This window comes from Labeo rohita, chromosome 11, assembly GCF_022985175.1.
Source record: "Labeo rohita strain BAU-BD-2019 chromosome 11, IGBB_LRoh.1.0, whole genome shotgun sequence".
NCBI lineage: Eukaryota > Metazoa > Chordata > Actinopteri > Cypriniformes > Cyprinidae > Labeo > Labeo rohita.
In genome coordinates this window covers 26,885,004-26,902,373 of record NC_066879.1, presented here as the reverse complement: position 1 = coordinate 26,902,373, position 17,370 = coordinate 26,885,004, and the positions used below count along the sequence as shown (strand labels likewise).

At 34.8% G+C, this 17,370-nt stretch overlaps 1 protein-coding gene across 1 annotated transcript in view; it reads right to left on the bottom strand.

Moving 5' to 3' along the window:
- Nucleotides 1-17,370, bottom strand: part of plekha6 (pleckstrin homology domain containing, family A member 6) — a 91,420-nt gene that overhangs the window by 11,692 nt on the left and 62,358 nt on the right. The window contains 12 exon segments of the mRNA XM_051123234.1: nt 40-222; nt 2,608-2,747; nt 4,277-4,388; nt 4,860-4,955; nt 5,055-5,204; nt 5,605-5,685; nt 5,767-5,835; nt 6,553-6,633; nt 11,159-11,212; nt 11,562-11,648; nt 13,568-14,066; nt 15,289-15,741. Of these exon segments, the coding sequence (XP_050979191.1) occupies nt 40-222; nt 2,608-2,747; nt 4,277-4,388; nt 4,860-4,955; nt 5,055-5,204; nt 5,605-5,685; nt 5,767-5,835; nt 6,553-6,633; nt 11,159-11,212; nt 11,562-11,648; nt 13,568-14,066; nt 15,289-15,741 (2,005 nt within the window).

Here is a 17,370-nt window from a genome sequence, read left to right as displayed (position 1 = left end):
ATTCCTCGTTCCCGTAGTGCGGCCGCCTCTCTGAGGTACCTTTCTGCTGTGGAAATCTTCGTCATCCTTGTAGCCTTCCTGGTGGATGCCTGAATGGGGGCCCATGCTGCGCAGCCAGGCATTGCTGTCTAAAGGCAGGGGAGGGACGGAGGGGGGAAAGGACTGGGAGGACTCCAGGGGCTGGTAAGATTTAGGAAGTGGAGGTCGCGGAGGGCCAACCTCCTGTGGTATGAAGGCAAGGGAAAAGAAAAAACAGGAAGTTGGGAAGAGAGAGTAAAAGATATGGATAGAATAGAAATTAAGCAGAAGGGAAAGAAAGAGGGGAGAAGAGAAGGGATGGAGAGGCGGAGAGAGAGCTGTGCATCAGGAGCGACTAAGCCAGGTGGAGGGCGGAACAATCATGGGAAGCATATAGGCATGGATCCCTCACCACAACCACTAATAAACACTGACCTGAAAACGACCCACAAATGTAATTTCGATTTTGGCAAATCTCTGCTGGCTAAAAGACTAAAAGGCTTAGGCCATCTGTTTTAACATGGAAAGTCTGAAAATGTGCAGTTCAGTCAGGGGCTGATATTTCTGAATGAACGGCATGTGCTAGAAACCAGAAATGGTTTGGTATAAACACTGGGTATATTTTGGTAGTTTATCACTGTGGGAGTGGGTCACCTACGAAAACTAGCAAACACGCACAACCAAGCGCTTAAGAGTGACTACAACTAAGTAACATCAAAAAACAGAATCATACAGCCAGAAAACGGGTATTAGACACAGAAATAATCTTTGAATCACATTTAAGGTAATTAAACATAATTCCAGTTAGATTTATTTAAATCATTCTGCTTTATCTTATGCTGACAAACTAATAGAGCGCAACAGTGCACATCTACTTTTAATAGTTCATTTTGCCCATAAGGATTTTAAAAAAAGTCTTTATTTAGAAGTTATAAGCCAACAAACCAACCAGCTATGAGGTGAATCTTTGACTTGAAGGAAAAAGTCTGTCTAGTTAACAAGTATAATGAGGGAAAGAACTACAGTCCCATGATGCATTGTGAAGGATATAATCAAATCGAAAATGATTAAAATATATAAAACTACTGATTCAAAGATTCTAATTAGGTATATAGAAACAACTTACTTTACATTTATTGCAAAATATACAAATTATGCATACAAATACACTACTAATCAAAAGTTTTTGAACAGTAAGAGTTATGTTTTTTAAAGAAGTGTCTTCTGCTCACCAAGCCTGCATTTATTTAATCAAAAATACAGCAAAAGCAATAATATAATCTATTATTTATTTAAATAATATTATTTATTTATTATTTATTTAATTTATTTTTTCCTGTGATCAAAGCTTAATTTATAGCATCATTACTCCAGTCTTCAGTGTCACTTGATCCTGCAGAAATCATTCTAATATGCTGATTAGGTGTTCAAGAAACATTTATTATTATTATTATTCAACATTTATCTGAAATAAACTTTTGCAACATTATACACTATTGCAAGCTTGGACTCAGTATATATATTTTTTCTTTGGGAAAGAAATTATAGAAATTAATACTTTTATTTAGCAAGGATGCTTTAAATTGATTAAAAGTGATGATAAAGACATTTATAATACAAAAGATTTCTATTTCAGATAAATGCTGTTCTTCTAAACTTTTTATTAATCAATGAAACCTGAAAAAATATATATTGAGTTGTTATCAACATAATAATATTAAAAAATGTTTTTTGAGCAGCAAATCAGAATATTAGAATGATTTCTGAAGGATCATGTGACTGGAGTAATGATGCTAAAAATTAATCTTTAAAATCACAGGAATAAATTACATTTTAAAATATATTCAAATAGAAAACAGTTATTTTAAATAGAAAAAAAAATTCAAAATTTGACTCTTTTTGCTGTACTTTGGATCAAATTAACACAGGCTTGGTGAGAAAAAGAGACTTCTTTAAAAAAAAAAAATGAAATCTTACTGTTCAAAAACTTTTGACTGGTAGTGTATTTAAACAGTTGGAGATGATAGAGAGACTGATTCCCATTATTATATTATTTCCAGTGATTCATGGGAGTGTGCGGTTGCTTAAGTTTTTCTGCAATTTATTTGTTGTGATTCTCTGATTGGTAACAATTTCTCTGCAGAATAAAGTGAGCATTTCACCAGGAAATCCACTGTTAAACATGATTATTTAAAAAAAAGTTGAATTAATACAGGCTAATGACTTTAAAAAAAATAATGTCAATTAACATGTTTGTAGCTCACAGTAGGCCCTATAGAGAAAATGAACTGGATTTTTACTTTTACTTTTTTAAACAACTTGTTGCACTCTATTATGGCATCTTTCCAAAATAAAAGTCTTTTGAAATTATCACAACTAAAGCAAATAGAATTTATTGTAAATCAGGAACAATTCAGGTTTAAGATAAATGAAAATAGCAAGTCCTATGATCAGACTTGATTTAATTACGAGAAGCAGAAGAATTTGATATTGGGTACTGCAGCATACAGTATATATCACTGTACTGTATTCTGTACACTGTAATGAGTAAGACAGTCTTTTAGTGAAAAATAATGCTTTGAGAAATACCTCTGTGGCCAGCTGTTTAGTGGGAGAGGCCTGAGAGCCAGGGACAGGAGAGAAGGGGCTGAGAGGACTCGTCAGACTCACTGAACTCAAGGGACTTGCAGGACTGTTTGTGCTGAAGGAGCCGGATGCTCCACTAGCTACTGGAGACAGAGACAGATAATAAAGTTAAGGACTTGTGCCACGACGTCAAAAGTAACCTAATATTCTTCTCTGTAATATGCTCTACTTTGCTGCAGTTGTATTCCAATAAATATAATCGAATCATAAAACAAATGACACTGCTCTCCATTTCCCGATTACTAAGCTTCCTTCACATCACATGCACTGCATGAAAGCAATACAGCAGCATAACTGCAAAAGCAGGCACATAATAGTCTGACAGCATTCATGCTACATATAAAAAATGTTTTGTTTGTTTTTCTGTATTGTGATGTACAGCGAATCTGAAGGCAAGTCTTTAAAGGCTAGTTTAGTCAAAAATGAAAATTCTGTCATTAATTACTAGGGTTGGGTATCATTTGAATTTTATCGATTCCGATTCTGCTTATCGATTCCGATTCTTAACGATTTCTAGTTTCAATTCCAATAACATTAAAAAGTTTTTATTCTGTATTTTTACAAAGCTTTCTGTTGCAGCTGAATAACATGAGCAAAAATCAGCAGCCTACAGAACACTTAGGCTTAAGAGGAACTTTTGCCTTTTACTTTCGCTTTCAATTTCGACAAAAAAAATGATGATATACTGGTGTATTTTGTGCATATTGGGCAGTAAATGTGTAAGAGAAGTCAAATCCGGAACGGCCTTTCCTGCAGTGGAAATGCACAGAACGGTTTGAGAACGGACACAGGCCGGGAACCCGCACCGAAGACTGTTGTTTACTGTTCTTGCACTTCAGATGTGTGCGGTGCCCGCAAACAGTGCACAAGTTCTTCCCCTTCCTGCATATAAATCATTTGATTTGAAACTCTAAAATCGCATTAAAATTCGAACGCAGGAATTGTTAAGCGGAACCGAAATGCGTGTCTTATCGAATACCCGGCTCTTGGAAATGTGAAACCGGTTTGCGATACCCAACCCTGTTAATTACTCACCCTCATGTCGTTCCATACTCTTAAGAACTTCTTTTATCTTTCAAACACAAATTAAGATATTTTTCTGACCCTGCATAGACAGCAACACAACTGACACAGTCAAGGCCCAGAAAGGATATTGTTAAAATAGTCCATGTGACATTAGTGGTTCAACCATAATTTTATAAAGCTACGTGGATACTTTTTGTGTGTAAATAACAACTTTATTCAACAATTTCTTCTCTTCCATATGCAGAAAGATCTCAAATTTCATCAAAAATATCTTAATTTGTGTTCCGAAGATGAACAAAAGTCTTACAGGTTTGGAACGACATGAGGGTGAGTAAATGACAGAATTTTGATTTTTAGGAGAACCATCCCTTAAAAAAAAAGCATACGTCATAATAGATTGTTGTTTCATTGGACGATCCAGTCGTGAGATTTTGATAAAAAATTCCGAACTAATTTTACAAATGAAACATGCAATTTTTAATTTCATCTGGGCTATAATAAATAGCCAGAAACTGGTCAGAAACCACCACCACGTTGCGAAGTGCCAAAATAAACCTGATGCCGTGCAATATGGTGATCATCTGACCTCTGTGCTTGGCCGTGTCCGTCCCACGAGATGGGTTGTTTTTGTGCAGCCCCTCCAAAACATCCTGAACCCTCCAGAACTCCTTCTGAATGTGCCTGTGCACCAGCTCACTCTGAGAGGAGAGAAGATTCTGTTAGACAAGCAACTCATTGAGACAGAAAAGACACATGCATTATTGAAGCACTGTCAGAATCATTACAATAATTCATATTCATTCCTATTAATATTTAATGAGAGAATCACATGCCGTTCAATTACTGACTGCATTATTCATTTCCAACCAAAAGACTTTGAGCATTTCTTGCTGCATTAAACAGATAACTGCTATGGATCTTAATTAATGTATCATCAAGGTCACCTTTTTTACCACAATAATGAGCACATATGGTGGATCAATCATGTAAAAATGATCATGACAGTGCTGAATGGAGTGGAGGTCATTCATATAATGCAAACAGATAATAGCATGTGCTCATGAATAAATGATTTGCCTAAATGGAAAGATGGCAGAAGGTTCAAAAGTTCAAGTCTTCCTGGTAACTAATGATGATGATAACAAATGTGGAGTCAGTATTCAACATACCTGCCCTCCAGCATTCAGCTGCTCCCACAGGTCACCATGGATGCTGTTTACTTCATCCTCTAGTGCCTCAAACTCCATACGCGTGGTGGTCAGGGCCTGTGTAGTACAACAGCAACGTTTATTTAATCAACAACCCTAGCTTTGGGACCAGACACATGTGTTTTCATAATAGTGTGAAATTGTCTGGTTTCTTACACTGGAGGCCTGAGAAAGCTCTCCTCTGATGTTGATCAGCTTGTTTTGTAGACTCTCCTTCTTCAGCTGAAGTTTCTCCATGGCCAGCGGCTGGTTCCTGTACAGCTCCATCTCCTGATGTGTGGCCACCAGCACCCCCTCCAGGCTGTCCTGGAAATTGCAGAAGACATCAAGTGAGTAAGGGAAATATTCTTAGGCATAATTAGGTGGTTTAAAATGATTATTTAATATTAAATGTGACCACGGACCACAAAACCAGTCATAAGTACCACAGGCCTATTTGTAGCTAAAGACAACAATACATTGTATGGGTCAAAATGATTGAAAACTAAATTTGCATTGCTAAGTACTTTATTTGGACAACTTTAAAGGTGATTTTCTCAATATTTAGATTTTTTTTGCTCCCTCGGATTCCAGATTTTCAAACTGTTGTAATTTCAAAAAACAGACTCTTATGACTGGTTTTGTGGTACAGGGTCACAAATATTAAATATCTGATGTTGAGCCAGTAAGCATTTTTTGGGAGAACTCCTAAAAGCAACAAATGTACCTTTTCCATTCGCAAACGATGAACTACAGCCTCCTGCTCTTTCACGAGTCGATTCTGCTCACACAAGCGGCCCAGTAGTTTCTATACAGAGACACAATGAAATGTTCATAGCTCTGTTATGTGAATGACAATTTGCATTATAACTCAGACAAAGTGACTTACACTGGTCTCAATCTCATTAAGCTTCAGTGTGGGATGTAGATCACCATACACATCATGGAATGGAGGCACCTATAACCAGAGAGAATAAATAAAATGGAAATACTAGTCAAAATAAGTCTTCTTTTTTTGGCAGTTTGTAAAATAATAATAAAAATAAACAAATAAATAAAATAATGCAACTTAAAAGTTTTAATAATTAAAAAAAAATATAAATATAAATAAATATAAATATAAAATATAAATATTAGCCATTGCAATGTGCTGTTTGCATTATTCAGCAACAAAAACCATCCCAAATGCTGAGTCAATGACAACCTCCACATGTGAAGGCCATACACTGAAAATGGCTTTCTTGCTTGATGAGTAATGAAGAAATGAGACACGTACTGTACACAGAGGACAACAGCAAGACGACACATACACAATGACCACACAATGGAGGATGTGATATCGGGCAAACGAGCACTGGAAATGGCGGGATTCGAATACAAAGTAAAGCAAAAAATCTTTAAACCAACCGAAACTGAAGATCATGGCTATCATAGCTGAACTTAAAAGTTTAGGCTTAAAACTAAACCTAAGTTTACTTAAACCTAAAGCACTATCAAAACATCCAACATGCCACATCGACCAGGAAGCACAGAGAGAGGCAGGCTCCGTCACAACCTCAGAACAGCCTCGTTTAAGCCTAACTTTGCCGGAAAGAGGCCGAACTGAGGTTTAGTAGTGCAGGAATAGCAGGTAGAACAGCAGCCTGCCTCTCCAGAGGAGTCTCGACTCTCTTACTTGTGAGAATAGTTTTGCTCGAGGAGAGGAACGCTCAACCATTCTGGTTACCATGCCGATTAGGCGATCACCATCTGTCATCTAGGGCAGAACAAACCATCATTCACCTGGCTATATGCCTGATCTTGAATATGGCCGACTTTGATGGAACCTAGCTTATACTTGCAACGTCCATAGCTGATAGAGGACATAGGAGAGACCAGGGCAAGTTGTCACACTTTATTTTTCAAATTTATTATTTGTTGTAAGTACTAAGTAACTACTGTTAAAAAGTAAGGGTTTTTAGTGTTTCTGAAAGAACTCACCAAGGCTGCAATTACTTGATGAAAAATACAGTAAAAGCAGTAATATTTTTAAATATTATTACAATTTAAAATTGGTGCTTAATATTTTAACATATTTTTCAGAATTTCTGGACTTTTTGAATTTTTAGCAGCCATTACTCCAGTCTTCAGTCACATGAACCATCAGAAACAATTTATAACAAAACTATCAGATATAATAGTTGTATAATAATAGTTGTGCTGCTTCACATTTTGTGTAAATTTACTTTAGATTTACTTTTTCTCAGATTCTTCGATCTAAAGTAATTTCAAAAGAACAACATTTATTTAAAATATAAAACTTTTGGAATCTGCCATGAAATATCCTATAACAGGCATATGAGAAAAATATAATCTGTAAAAAATATGAAACAATAAACAATTCATAAAACAGCAAAACTAGTAACAGATAAATATCCCATTTTGGCCAACATAAATTGTAATTAAAATATTAATTGAAATTAATTTAGACTGCCGTTCTAAAGTTCGGGATCAGTAAGATTTCTGATGTTTTCTAAATATGTCTCTTATGCTCATCAAGCTGCATTTATTTGGTCAAAAATACAGAAAAAACAGTAATACTGTGAAATATTATTGCAATTTAAAATAATGATATTCTATTTCAATATCCTTTAAAATATAATTTATTCCTGTCATCAAAGCTGAATTTTTATCACTACTCCAATCTTCAGTGTCACATGATCCTTCAGAAATAAGAACAGCAATTATTCAAAACAGAAAATAAGAACAGCAATTATTCAAAACAGAAAAGTTTTGTGACAATATACATGACCATTCAAAAGTTTGAGGTTGGTACATTTTAGAAAAAACCTTATTCAGCAAGGTTGTGTTAAATTGATAAAAAGTGATAGTAAAGACTCAAAAAAACTGTTAGAAAAGACTGCTATTTTGAATAAATGCTGCTGTCCGTTTTAACAATTTATTTATCAAAGAATCCTTAAAAAAAAAAAAAAAAGTATCACAGGTTCCAAAAAAAAAAAAAAAAATTTCTGAAGGACCCTGTGACACTGAAGACTGGTATAATGGCTGATGAAAATTCAGATTTGCATGAAAGGAACAAATTATATTTTAAAGTATATTAAAAACCCTTATTTTTAATTGTTATAGTATTTCAAAATATTACTGTTTTTCAAATTTTTCTCTAATCAAATAAATGCAGTATTGATGAGCATAAGAGACTTCTTGAAAAAAACATCACAAAACTTACAGATCACAAACTTCTGAACAGCAATGTATATTTAAAAAAATATAAAACATGACAATTTGCCTCAACAAATATGTGGGGTAAAACTTATAAGATAAATAATTAAGTATAGTTCAAGTCTATTAACATAGTTATTGACATATTGCTTGAGACTTACTTATATAAGAATTGTAGTTAAACTTTATTTGGAGTACTATTTGTGCACAATGCACATTTCTTATTATTAAGCCTAAAATATGTTTTAATGTCACTATTGTCACTATTCAAGTGTACCTAAAGTATACTTGCAATAGTTCCACTTCAGCACAATCAGATATACTGAAGTATATCTGTAGTTGGACTTCAGCACTACTTCCGCACAAATAAAGTGCTTTTATTTTATAGTAAGTACAAATTAGTTCCAATTTTCAATGTTCCAATTTAGCAGACTTTAAATATACCAAATATATAAAATAGGGTTTTTTAAGACTTTTTTATCAAGGTTTTTCAAAACCAACATAACAAAAACACTGCTAGAGTAAACGCATATTCGTGACTCTGAAACCCTACATTTCCTGAGATATAACCCTCGTGACAACTTCCCCATGTGACAACTACGAAGAAGCCATATATAGCAGCCGCTGCTGTTAACATGCAACTGTTATAAAATTAGAAAACACTTTTAAATTAGTGTGAGAACTGACACAGAGAGGAGAGAGTGGAGAAGACAGTGAAAACAGGAGGTGGTGCTACATTTGTGACATGGTTGTTTATGTCTTGAACTGGGCAACCAAAACAACGGTCAGTCTGTTCTTTATCGTCTCTTTAATGTAAAGCCAACAATAAAAAGCTATGTTTGAACACTTGGTGAGCTACCTCAGACTACTGTCTACATGCAGCTACTTTCTAAAGCAGCATCCTAACTAAAATGGAAATTCATTAAAGGAGACATATCATGAAAATCGGACTTTTTGTCATGTTTATGTGCTATAATTGGGTCCCCGGTGTATCTACCAATCCCAGAATGTGAAAATGTGAAAAAGGACAACCCAGTAACTTCTCTGAAAGCATTTGAAAAAATAAACCACTCAGATTTCGCTCCCCCGTGACGTAGATCTTAATTGTTTTCGCAAGTGACAACAGTGTACCAGTTCTAACACCATGGCAAAAGTTTGAGCAAAGCATGCTAACTGTTCTGTCGTTGGCTGCATAAATGAACACAGAACACTATTTAGAGTCCCATCCTAAGAGAAAACAACATAGAAGTGGATTTACTGATTTATTTACTGTATATTAAGCTGCCGCCACACAGATCTAATAAAAACATGCGATTTCTTTCCCAGCTATTTACCTTAACAGACATAACTGTTTTTGCAACTCCTGTGTTTTTAACATAAACTTGTGTGTATTTGACAATTTAAGCACAATAAGACATGAAAGAGAACTTTAGTACTTTCAATGCCATGTGACTGCCACTTCCTGTGCGCATGCTTCGGATTGTGTGTGCTCAGAAAACTCTATATTCAGAAGTTATATCAATATGGCTTAAAAAAGCATGATTTCAGTGTGATAGACATGATAATCAAAACAAAACAGACGTTTTTAGCAGAGTATCTGAGCTACGAGCTGTAAAAGCACAGGCCTATTCTGGAAAAGGGGGTGGGGAGCAGCAGCTCATTTGCATTTAAAGAGATATATATACGAAAACAGTGTTCCTGCTTCCACTCAAAATAGGCATTTACAAAATGATATAATCAATCTGTGGCGTATTTTGTGCTGAAACTTCACAGAAACATTCTGGGGACACCTGAGACCAGGGCCTAAAATTAACACTCACCAAGCGCCAAATGCGAGTAAAAATCGGCACTGGCGAGTATATGTAACAGCGTCAGTCGCCAGTTGGCAAGTAAAACTTTTACAAAACATAACAATGCAATGTAGTGATAACAACAGCCAGTTTTTAAAGAGAATCACTGTTTCTGATGTAAGTGAATAAAACGATCTTTTCCAAAGACAAGATTATCATGATTAGCTGTTCTGTCATTAGGGAAAACACTGAATCAAATAATAATAGTATACAAACCGGCTGATAAGCAGTGTGATGGCCAGCTTGTCTCTAGACACGGTTCTAATAACTTTTACCTTAGAAGATATTGCTGCTTCATTTCAGAAGATTATCTTTTCCCTTTTTTATTTTTCATAACCCTAGAATGTGGCGACACATACCTGGGGTTACGCTGCCTAAACGGTGCAGTGAAGTATTGTTTGAAAGGTTGCGTGTTTGGCTGTACGCATATACTGAGCCACTTCAGACAGCGCACCAGTAGCGTTTCAACCAACGAAAACACACACAATTATATCAAAATGCAGTTTTGGCAAGTTACCTTGTAAACATAGTCTTAAATTAATTATAAATTCTTAAATGACCGTAAAGAGTTGGGAGAATATCAGATATGTGTCAGATCCGCGCTACATGCGTCAGGTTTTAAAGAGACAGCACTGACTTTAAAGTGAAGCCTGCTGAAGTCTGTCATTGATGTAAATCAAAGAACAAAAGAAACAGAGAAATCATCTCGACTGCTATAGTCACTGATTAACTTTTGTAGCTTGAATAAAGATTAAGCCGCAGAGTTTATGCATATACAATTTATAGTTTATGTGAAGATTGTTTTAAAATCACTTGAATTAAAAGTTGTTATATATTTCAGAGCCCATTAAATGTTAAAAATAATGGCTTTTAATTATACTGTAATGTTGAATTGATGAAAAATGCATTTAATAGAGACAAAAACAGTGTAAATATGCAAAAGGAGTTTTTCATGGCTGGTAAAAAAATTTTTGGCCGGGACATTTTATGATGTCACCAGCCATTGGCAGGTGTGGCAGGCCCTGCCTGAGACTTGTAAAAAGATGCATAATAGGTCTCCTTTAATAGTCTAAAATGTTTTACACTTTCAAGTTTTTATTTATTTCATACTTGAAATGTTACGTAGTTGGTAGCTTACAAGGTTTCAAAACAGAGCTAACATGTGCTGTCTGCACTGAATCTCAGTTGTGCTTATTGGACCGAGGCTCCTACCTGCTGATCTAGGTACTCCAGGTTCCTCTGAAGCTGCACGTCTAAAATGTCCTCCTGATGTGTGCAGTGAGGCAGCAGCAAAGCCCAGTGTGTCAAACCCAGCAGCAGCGTACAGCACGCAAAAGCATCGGATGGAGAGACGGAGACCGAGACACAGGTGAAGACAGATACATGCTGATCACAGCATTGCTAATCACAGCAAAGCGTAGTGCATCAAGTTCATACTTATAAGAACAGACAATTAGTCTCAAACATTCAATAGCCAAGCTAGTGCACTTAATCTGTTGCACATACAAATTATCATTCACATGATCACATGAATTGCTGGTTCTCAACTGACAAGGCTGTAAATGGTGTGTATCATGCTAAACACATTCACTGATGTTTAAAAGTGCTGACTTACCATTTTACTATGGAGCGAAGGGGATGCTGGGTAGTTGTAGTGGTACATTCCTTGACTGTAGGAGCGTCGATCTCCAGGGAAATCATACTAAAACATGAATAATTATGGTAAGTTAGGCTACATCTACATTAATACAGATACATTTGAAAACGTTTTAAAACGCTCTCCGTCCACATTAGCCTTTTCAAGCTTTTTTCAAAAGTTTTTCAACCACACTGAAACGTCGGAAAACATTCAATTCGCTTTACTGTGCATGTGTAAAACCTCATAAAAGCTCACTGAGATGATACAGACACAACAGACAATAAGTTTTAGAGACAAAAATTCTTCTGGAAGGATCATTTTATTTACGTAAATATCTCATCATTCACTGACGTGTCCATGTCATGCTCACTCATGTTTGATCTAAAAAGTAGCTGCCCTCATGTTTTGCCGTAGGACAGCAATGTGAGTAAATTTTGTGTCATCTTTTTAGGATTGTAATATGAAGAGTGTGCAAAGTAAATATCTTTAGCAACAGTGTGAAAGTGAATAGCACATTGTCAGTGCATTTACCGGTATAAACATTGGTCTATTGGTAATTAACGAGTCACATGACTAAACATGTGTCATTGTTTTCAAAAGCCTCTGTTTTCACAGTCCACATTACAACGTGAAAACGGAGGCTTTTGAAAACAATGACGCATGTTTAGTCATGTGACTCATTATTTACCAACAGATATATATGTTTATACCGATAACTGCGCTTGATATGTACTATTTACATGTGGGCATTTTCAAATTTATCCACTTTGGAGAGACACAAAAAGCAAGCCTTTCCATAATATCTATTTTTGTCTATATTATATCTATAGTATAATATAATATAATATAATATAATATAATATAATATAATATAATATAATATAATATAATACATTTCTTAATAATAAATGGTAGTATAAGACACAAAAAGGCCAGTCTTTCCGTAATATCTATTTTTGTTATTGTGGTAATAAAATATAATATAATATACATTTTTAAATAATAAATGGTACTGTTAGACACGAAAAAGTAAGTCTTTTTGTAATATCTATTTTTCCTGTTGTGTAATATAATACAATATAATATAATATACTTTTTTTTAATAAATGCTAGTGTTAGACATGAAAATGTCAGTCAAGTCTTTTCATAATATCTATATTTTGTTGTTGGATAATATAATGTAATCTAATCTAATCTAATCTAATCTAATATAATCTAATATAATAAAATAAATATAACATAATATAATATTAGGGCTGTCAAATGATTAATCGCGATTAACTGCATACAAAATTAAAGTTGGAGTTTGCCTAATATATGTGTGTGTACTGTGTGTAATTATTATTATGTATATATAAATACACACAAATTAATGTATATATATATATATAGACCATTCTTTCTGTAATATCTATTTTTGTTATTATGGTAATATAATATAATATAATATAATTTTTTTAAATAATAAAGGGTACTGTTAGACTTGAAAAAGTAAGTCTTTTGTAGTATCTATTTTTCCTGTTGTATAATAAAATAAAATATACTATAATATAATATACTACAATATACTATACTATACCATAATATAATGTAATATAATATAATACAATATAATATAATATACAATTTTTTAATAATAAATGGTAGTGTTAGACACAAAAAGGCAAGTGTTTGGGTAATATAATATAATCTAATATAATACTCTTACATCAATCATCAAATATTATATTTTCTTTATAAAACCATACAGGACTGGTGCTCTTCAGGGAAATCATATTAAAACAAGAATTAATTATGGTAATTTATTATTAGTATGTAAAGTATATAATATATTTTGCAGTGCAGTTTGCAGTTCTTATCCAGAATAATTTGTAAATGACACAAATAATTTAACGGCAATTAAAATAAATAAATAAATAAAATTAAAAATTAAAAAAATAATTCAAATGAGATGCTCTGGTTATGGATATTTAGTGGCTTACCTTAGGTGAGCTCAGTGACCTGCGCAGCCCGTAGACAGAGGGGTCAGCATATATTCCCTCCTCTCTGAGGCGGGGAGGTCCCCGATCAAACCTGGCGCTGGGGGATCTGGCAGGTGAGGCAAAGCTGTGCGGAGAGTAGGGTCCTCCCGATGAAGAGGAAGGCGAACGCGGGACCGACCGTGAGCGTGGCTGTATGGAAAGCCGTCTCATAGAGTTCTGTGCTGAGTCCAACTGGGGGTAATAGGCAGGACCCTGGGGTCCCATCATCCACTGAGGGTCTCGAGGTTGACCATATAAGGGTCCATCCCGCAATGACCGCCTTCTCTCTTCCACGGTCCAGCGAGGAGCCGGTCGGTTGTACGCAGCCGACATGGAGCAGATACTCTCAGGTCGTACACCAGGTGGATAGAGGGGATAGTCATCCACATATGGAGGGCCACCATACACACCATAATAGTCTGCTGACGTACCGCGGTTTACTGTGTAGTACCTAGATGGACTAAGAAGCAGTATAATTATCATTAAAAATTTAATTGAATGAAAATTTAAATAAAAATATGCTACAAGGGTCAGTAAAAATTTTTTAATGATTTTGAAAGAAGTCTCTTATATGGAAGCCCATTTCCGCCACTGAATAAAAAATAAAAATAAGGTAATTGCAAATTTTTATCTTGCAATTGTGACTTCTCAGAATTGCAAGTTTATATCTAGCAATTCTGACTTTATAACACAATTGCTAATTATTAAGTCAGAGTTGTGAGATATAAACTCAATTCTGAGAACATATCAGTCTTTTTTTCCCCCTCAAAATTAGGACTTTGTAACTCACAACTGTAAGTTTATATCTCACAATGATTAAAAAAAAAAATCTGAATTGCAAGGATAAAAGTCGGCTTTATTTCTTACAGTTGTAAATTTATATCACACAAATCTGAGAAAAAAAAAATCTGAATTATGACTTTACACCTCTCAATTCTGACTTTAACTCGCAATTGCAAGTTTAATACGTTAAAATAAAAATTTGCAATAAGCTTTTTTTTTTCTTATTAACTTTTTAGGCTTCCACACTCTTACGCTCACCAAGGCTGCATTTTTTTTTATTATAAATATAACAAAAACAATAATATTGTAAAATATTATTACAGTTTAAAATAACTATTTTCTATTTGAATATATTTTAAAATAGAATTTATTTTCAGCAGCCATTACAGCCACATAATGCATCAGAAACCACTCTAATATAGAAAATATTAAAAATTATCATTAAAATTATTATATTATATAAAATTATTATTAGAAAATTATCTTCTTATCACTTCTAAAAAATGTTGTGCTGCTTAATATTTTTGTGAAAACCATGCTAAATATATCTTAGGATTCTTTCATGAACAGAACGTTCAAAAGAACAGCATTTATTTGAAAGAGAAATTAGTAAATTTCTTTATTATTTGCTTTTTATTATTATTTTATTATTATTTTTTCATTATTAATCAATATAGAGTGCATTACAAAACTCTTCACTGACACTTCAATTTCAGTTTGTTCAATTTAATGCATCTTTGTTGAATAAAAGCATTATTTATTAGCATTGACCTTCACATTACTGGAAAACTACCTTGCATTATATATATATATATATATATATATTACATAACAGCTAAACTGTAATATCCTTGCTGAGAAAAAAAAGTACGAGGTTATGAATGCACTCTAGACCTCACCTGCGGCCATCATCTTGAGGCACCATGGCCCGCCGCTGGTTGACCCACTGCTGCAGCTGTGTCATGGAGCTCTTCCTCTGTGCGAGTCTTTCCGGTGCCGTCCTTGGCACAAAGCCCCTCCGCATCACAACATTCTCCTCATGCGGATCCCGCATGTCCCTCACGTTCTCTTGGGACTGGTATCTTGAACCGTTGGGAGGACCGTAGTGACCCCAGCCATTGGGGTGATGGGGTACCAGTCCTCCTTTCTCCCCCATCCTGCCCTCTATATTAGGGGTAACTGGGGTCACTGGGGTGCTGGGCGTGGTGTCTCTGCTTTCTATGCCATTAAGCTCATGTTTGACAGACCCGTGGACATCTGGCCTCTGGCCGTTCTCTGCATGAGAGTTGGGCTCGAGTCGTTTGGCTACCATGTCGTTTTCGTCTGCTGCAGGGATGGGCTCAGATTTATTTCTGCAGAACAGCAGGAAAGAGAAAGACAAAACATCTGTAAAACACTGTCATGAACAGAGTGATGCCTTTGATCTGCTTGATATTATTAGGGTAGCAACATTAATGGCATGCTCTTGTGCTCCATCTGTGCTGTTTTAGCTGTTTTTAGTTGTTGTTCTGCATACATTTTCATTAGATCTGTGTCTTTGGCTGTTTGCAATATGCTGCTTTCATTTCACAAGAAGTCATTGTTTTTATGGGTGGCCACAGATCAGAGGTTGGTCTGGTTAGTACTGGTGTCCACCAGGGCTCAAGAAGTTTTCTTCTACTTATCAATGTTAAAAACATTGAAACAAGTTGTGCTGCTTTATATTTCTGTGAAAACCATTAAACATTTTTCTTTTTTGAACAGAAAGTTCAAAAGAACAACATTAGTTTGAAAGAGAATATTTTTGGTGTCCCCCAGGGCTCAATTCTTGGTTCTTTTGCTTTTTAGCATTTATATTTTTCCACTCTGTCAACTATTAAAATCTTTTGACCTCAACAACCATATTTATGCTGATGACACCCAGATTTATATCCGTTCAAAACTAGGTCAAGATGTGAACTTCTCCCATCTTTCAGATTGTATTTCGTCTGGCTCCTCAGTACTTGGCAGAGCTTTTAACGCCTTATTTACCAAGTCACAATTTGCGCTCTTTTCAGAATCCTAAAACACGGCTTCATTCTAGGGGTTACAGGGCTTTCTCATCTTATGTCCCCAAATTATGGATTTCTTTCTTAGTTCTTAATGTGATTTTTAGTTTCTTGTTTATTTGTTTAATGTTATTCCAGGTTTCTTTTCTGTGTGTTGCTCTGTATTCTGTGTTTTTTCATTTTTGTGCTTGCTTGTGTTGTAAGTGAAAGTAAATGTATTATTATTACCAGTGTTGGGCACGTTACTTTAAAAAAGTACTTCGTTATAGTTACTAGTTACTTCTCACAAATAATAACTGACATAGTAACTAAGTTATATCATTATAAAAGTAACTAATTACCTTGGAAAGTAACTCTTGTGTTACTTTAAAAAAAATATGTCAGATAACTTGGATGCCCCCAATGTTAAATATGGTAAATGAATAAAACATTGTACACAAATATACACTATTTTAATGTTGCTGCGGGACAATTTGAGAGACACCTTCCAGGGGTTAAATATCACGTTATTGGGGTCGCTTCAACCAGTGGACATGAAAAACATCATAATAACAAGAAAACAATGTGCTTTTGTAAAATAAACCGGATGTATAGAAAGCTTGTATACAATATATGTATAGAAATGTCTACTTTTAAATGAAGTAAGTCATCGAAAACAGAGGAATAAGCCAGAATTTATTTCAGAAGAAGAACGCAATGCAAAACTCAGGGTAATGCTGTTTATTGTCAGTAATGGTGTTGTAACGGGGAAACATTAATTCGTTTGATTACTTGTTACTGAAAAAAGTAATGCCGTTTAGTTATAACGCCGTTATTCCCATCACTGATTAGTACTATATTTGGTCACTCCACTGTAGTTCTCATATATCCTTGGCACTTTTTGCATATTCAAACTTGCTGCATTAAGATTGGTTATGTGACATGCTATCATCAGTGATGATTTGTGTAGCTAAA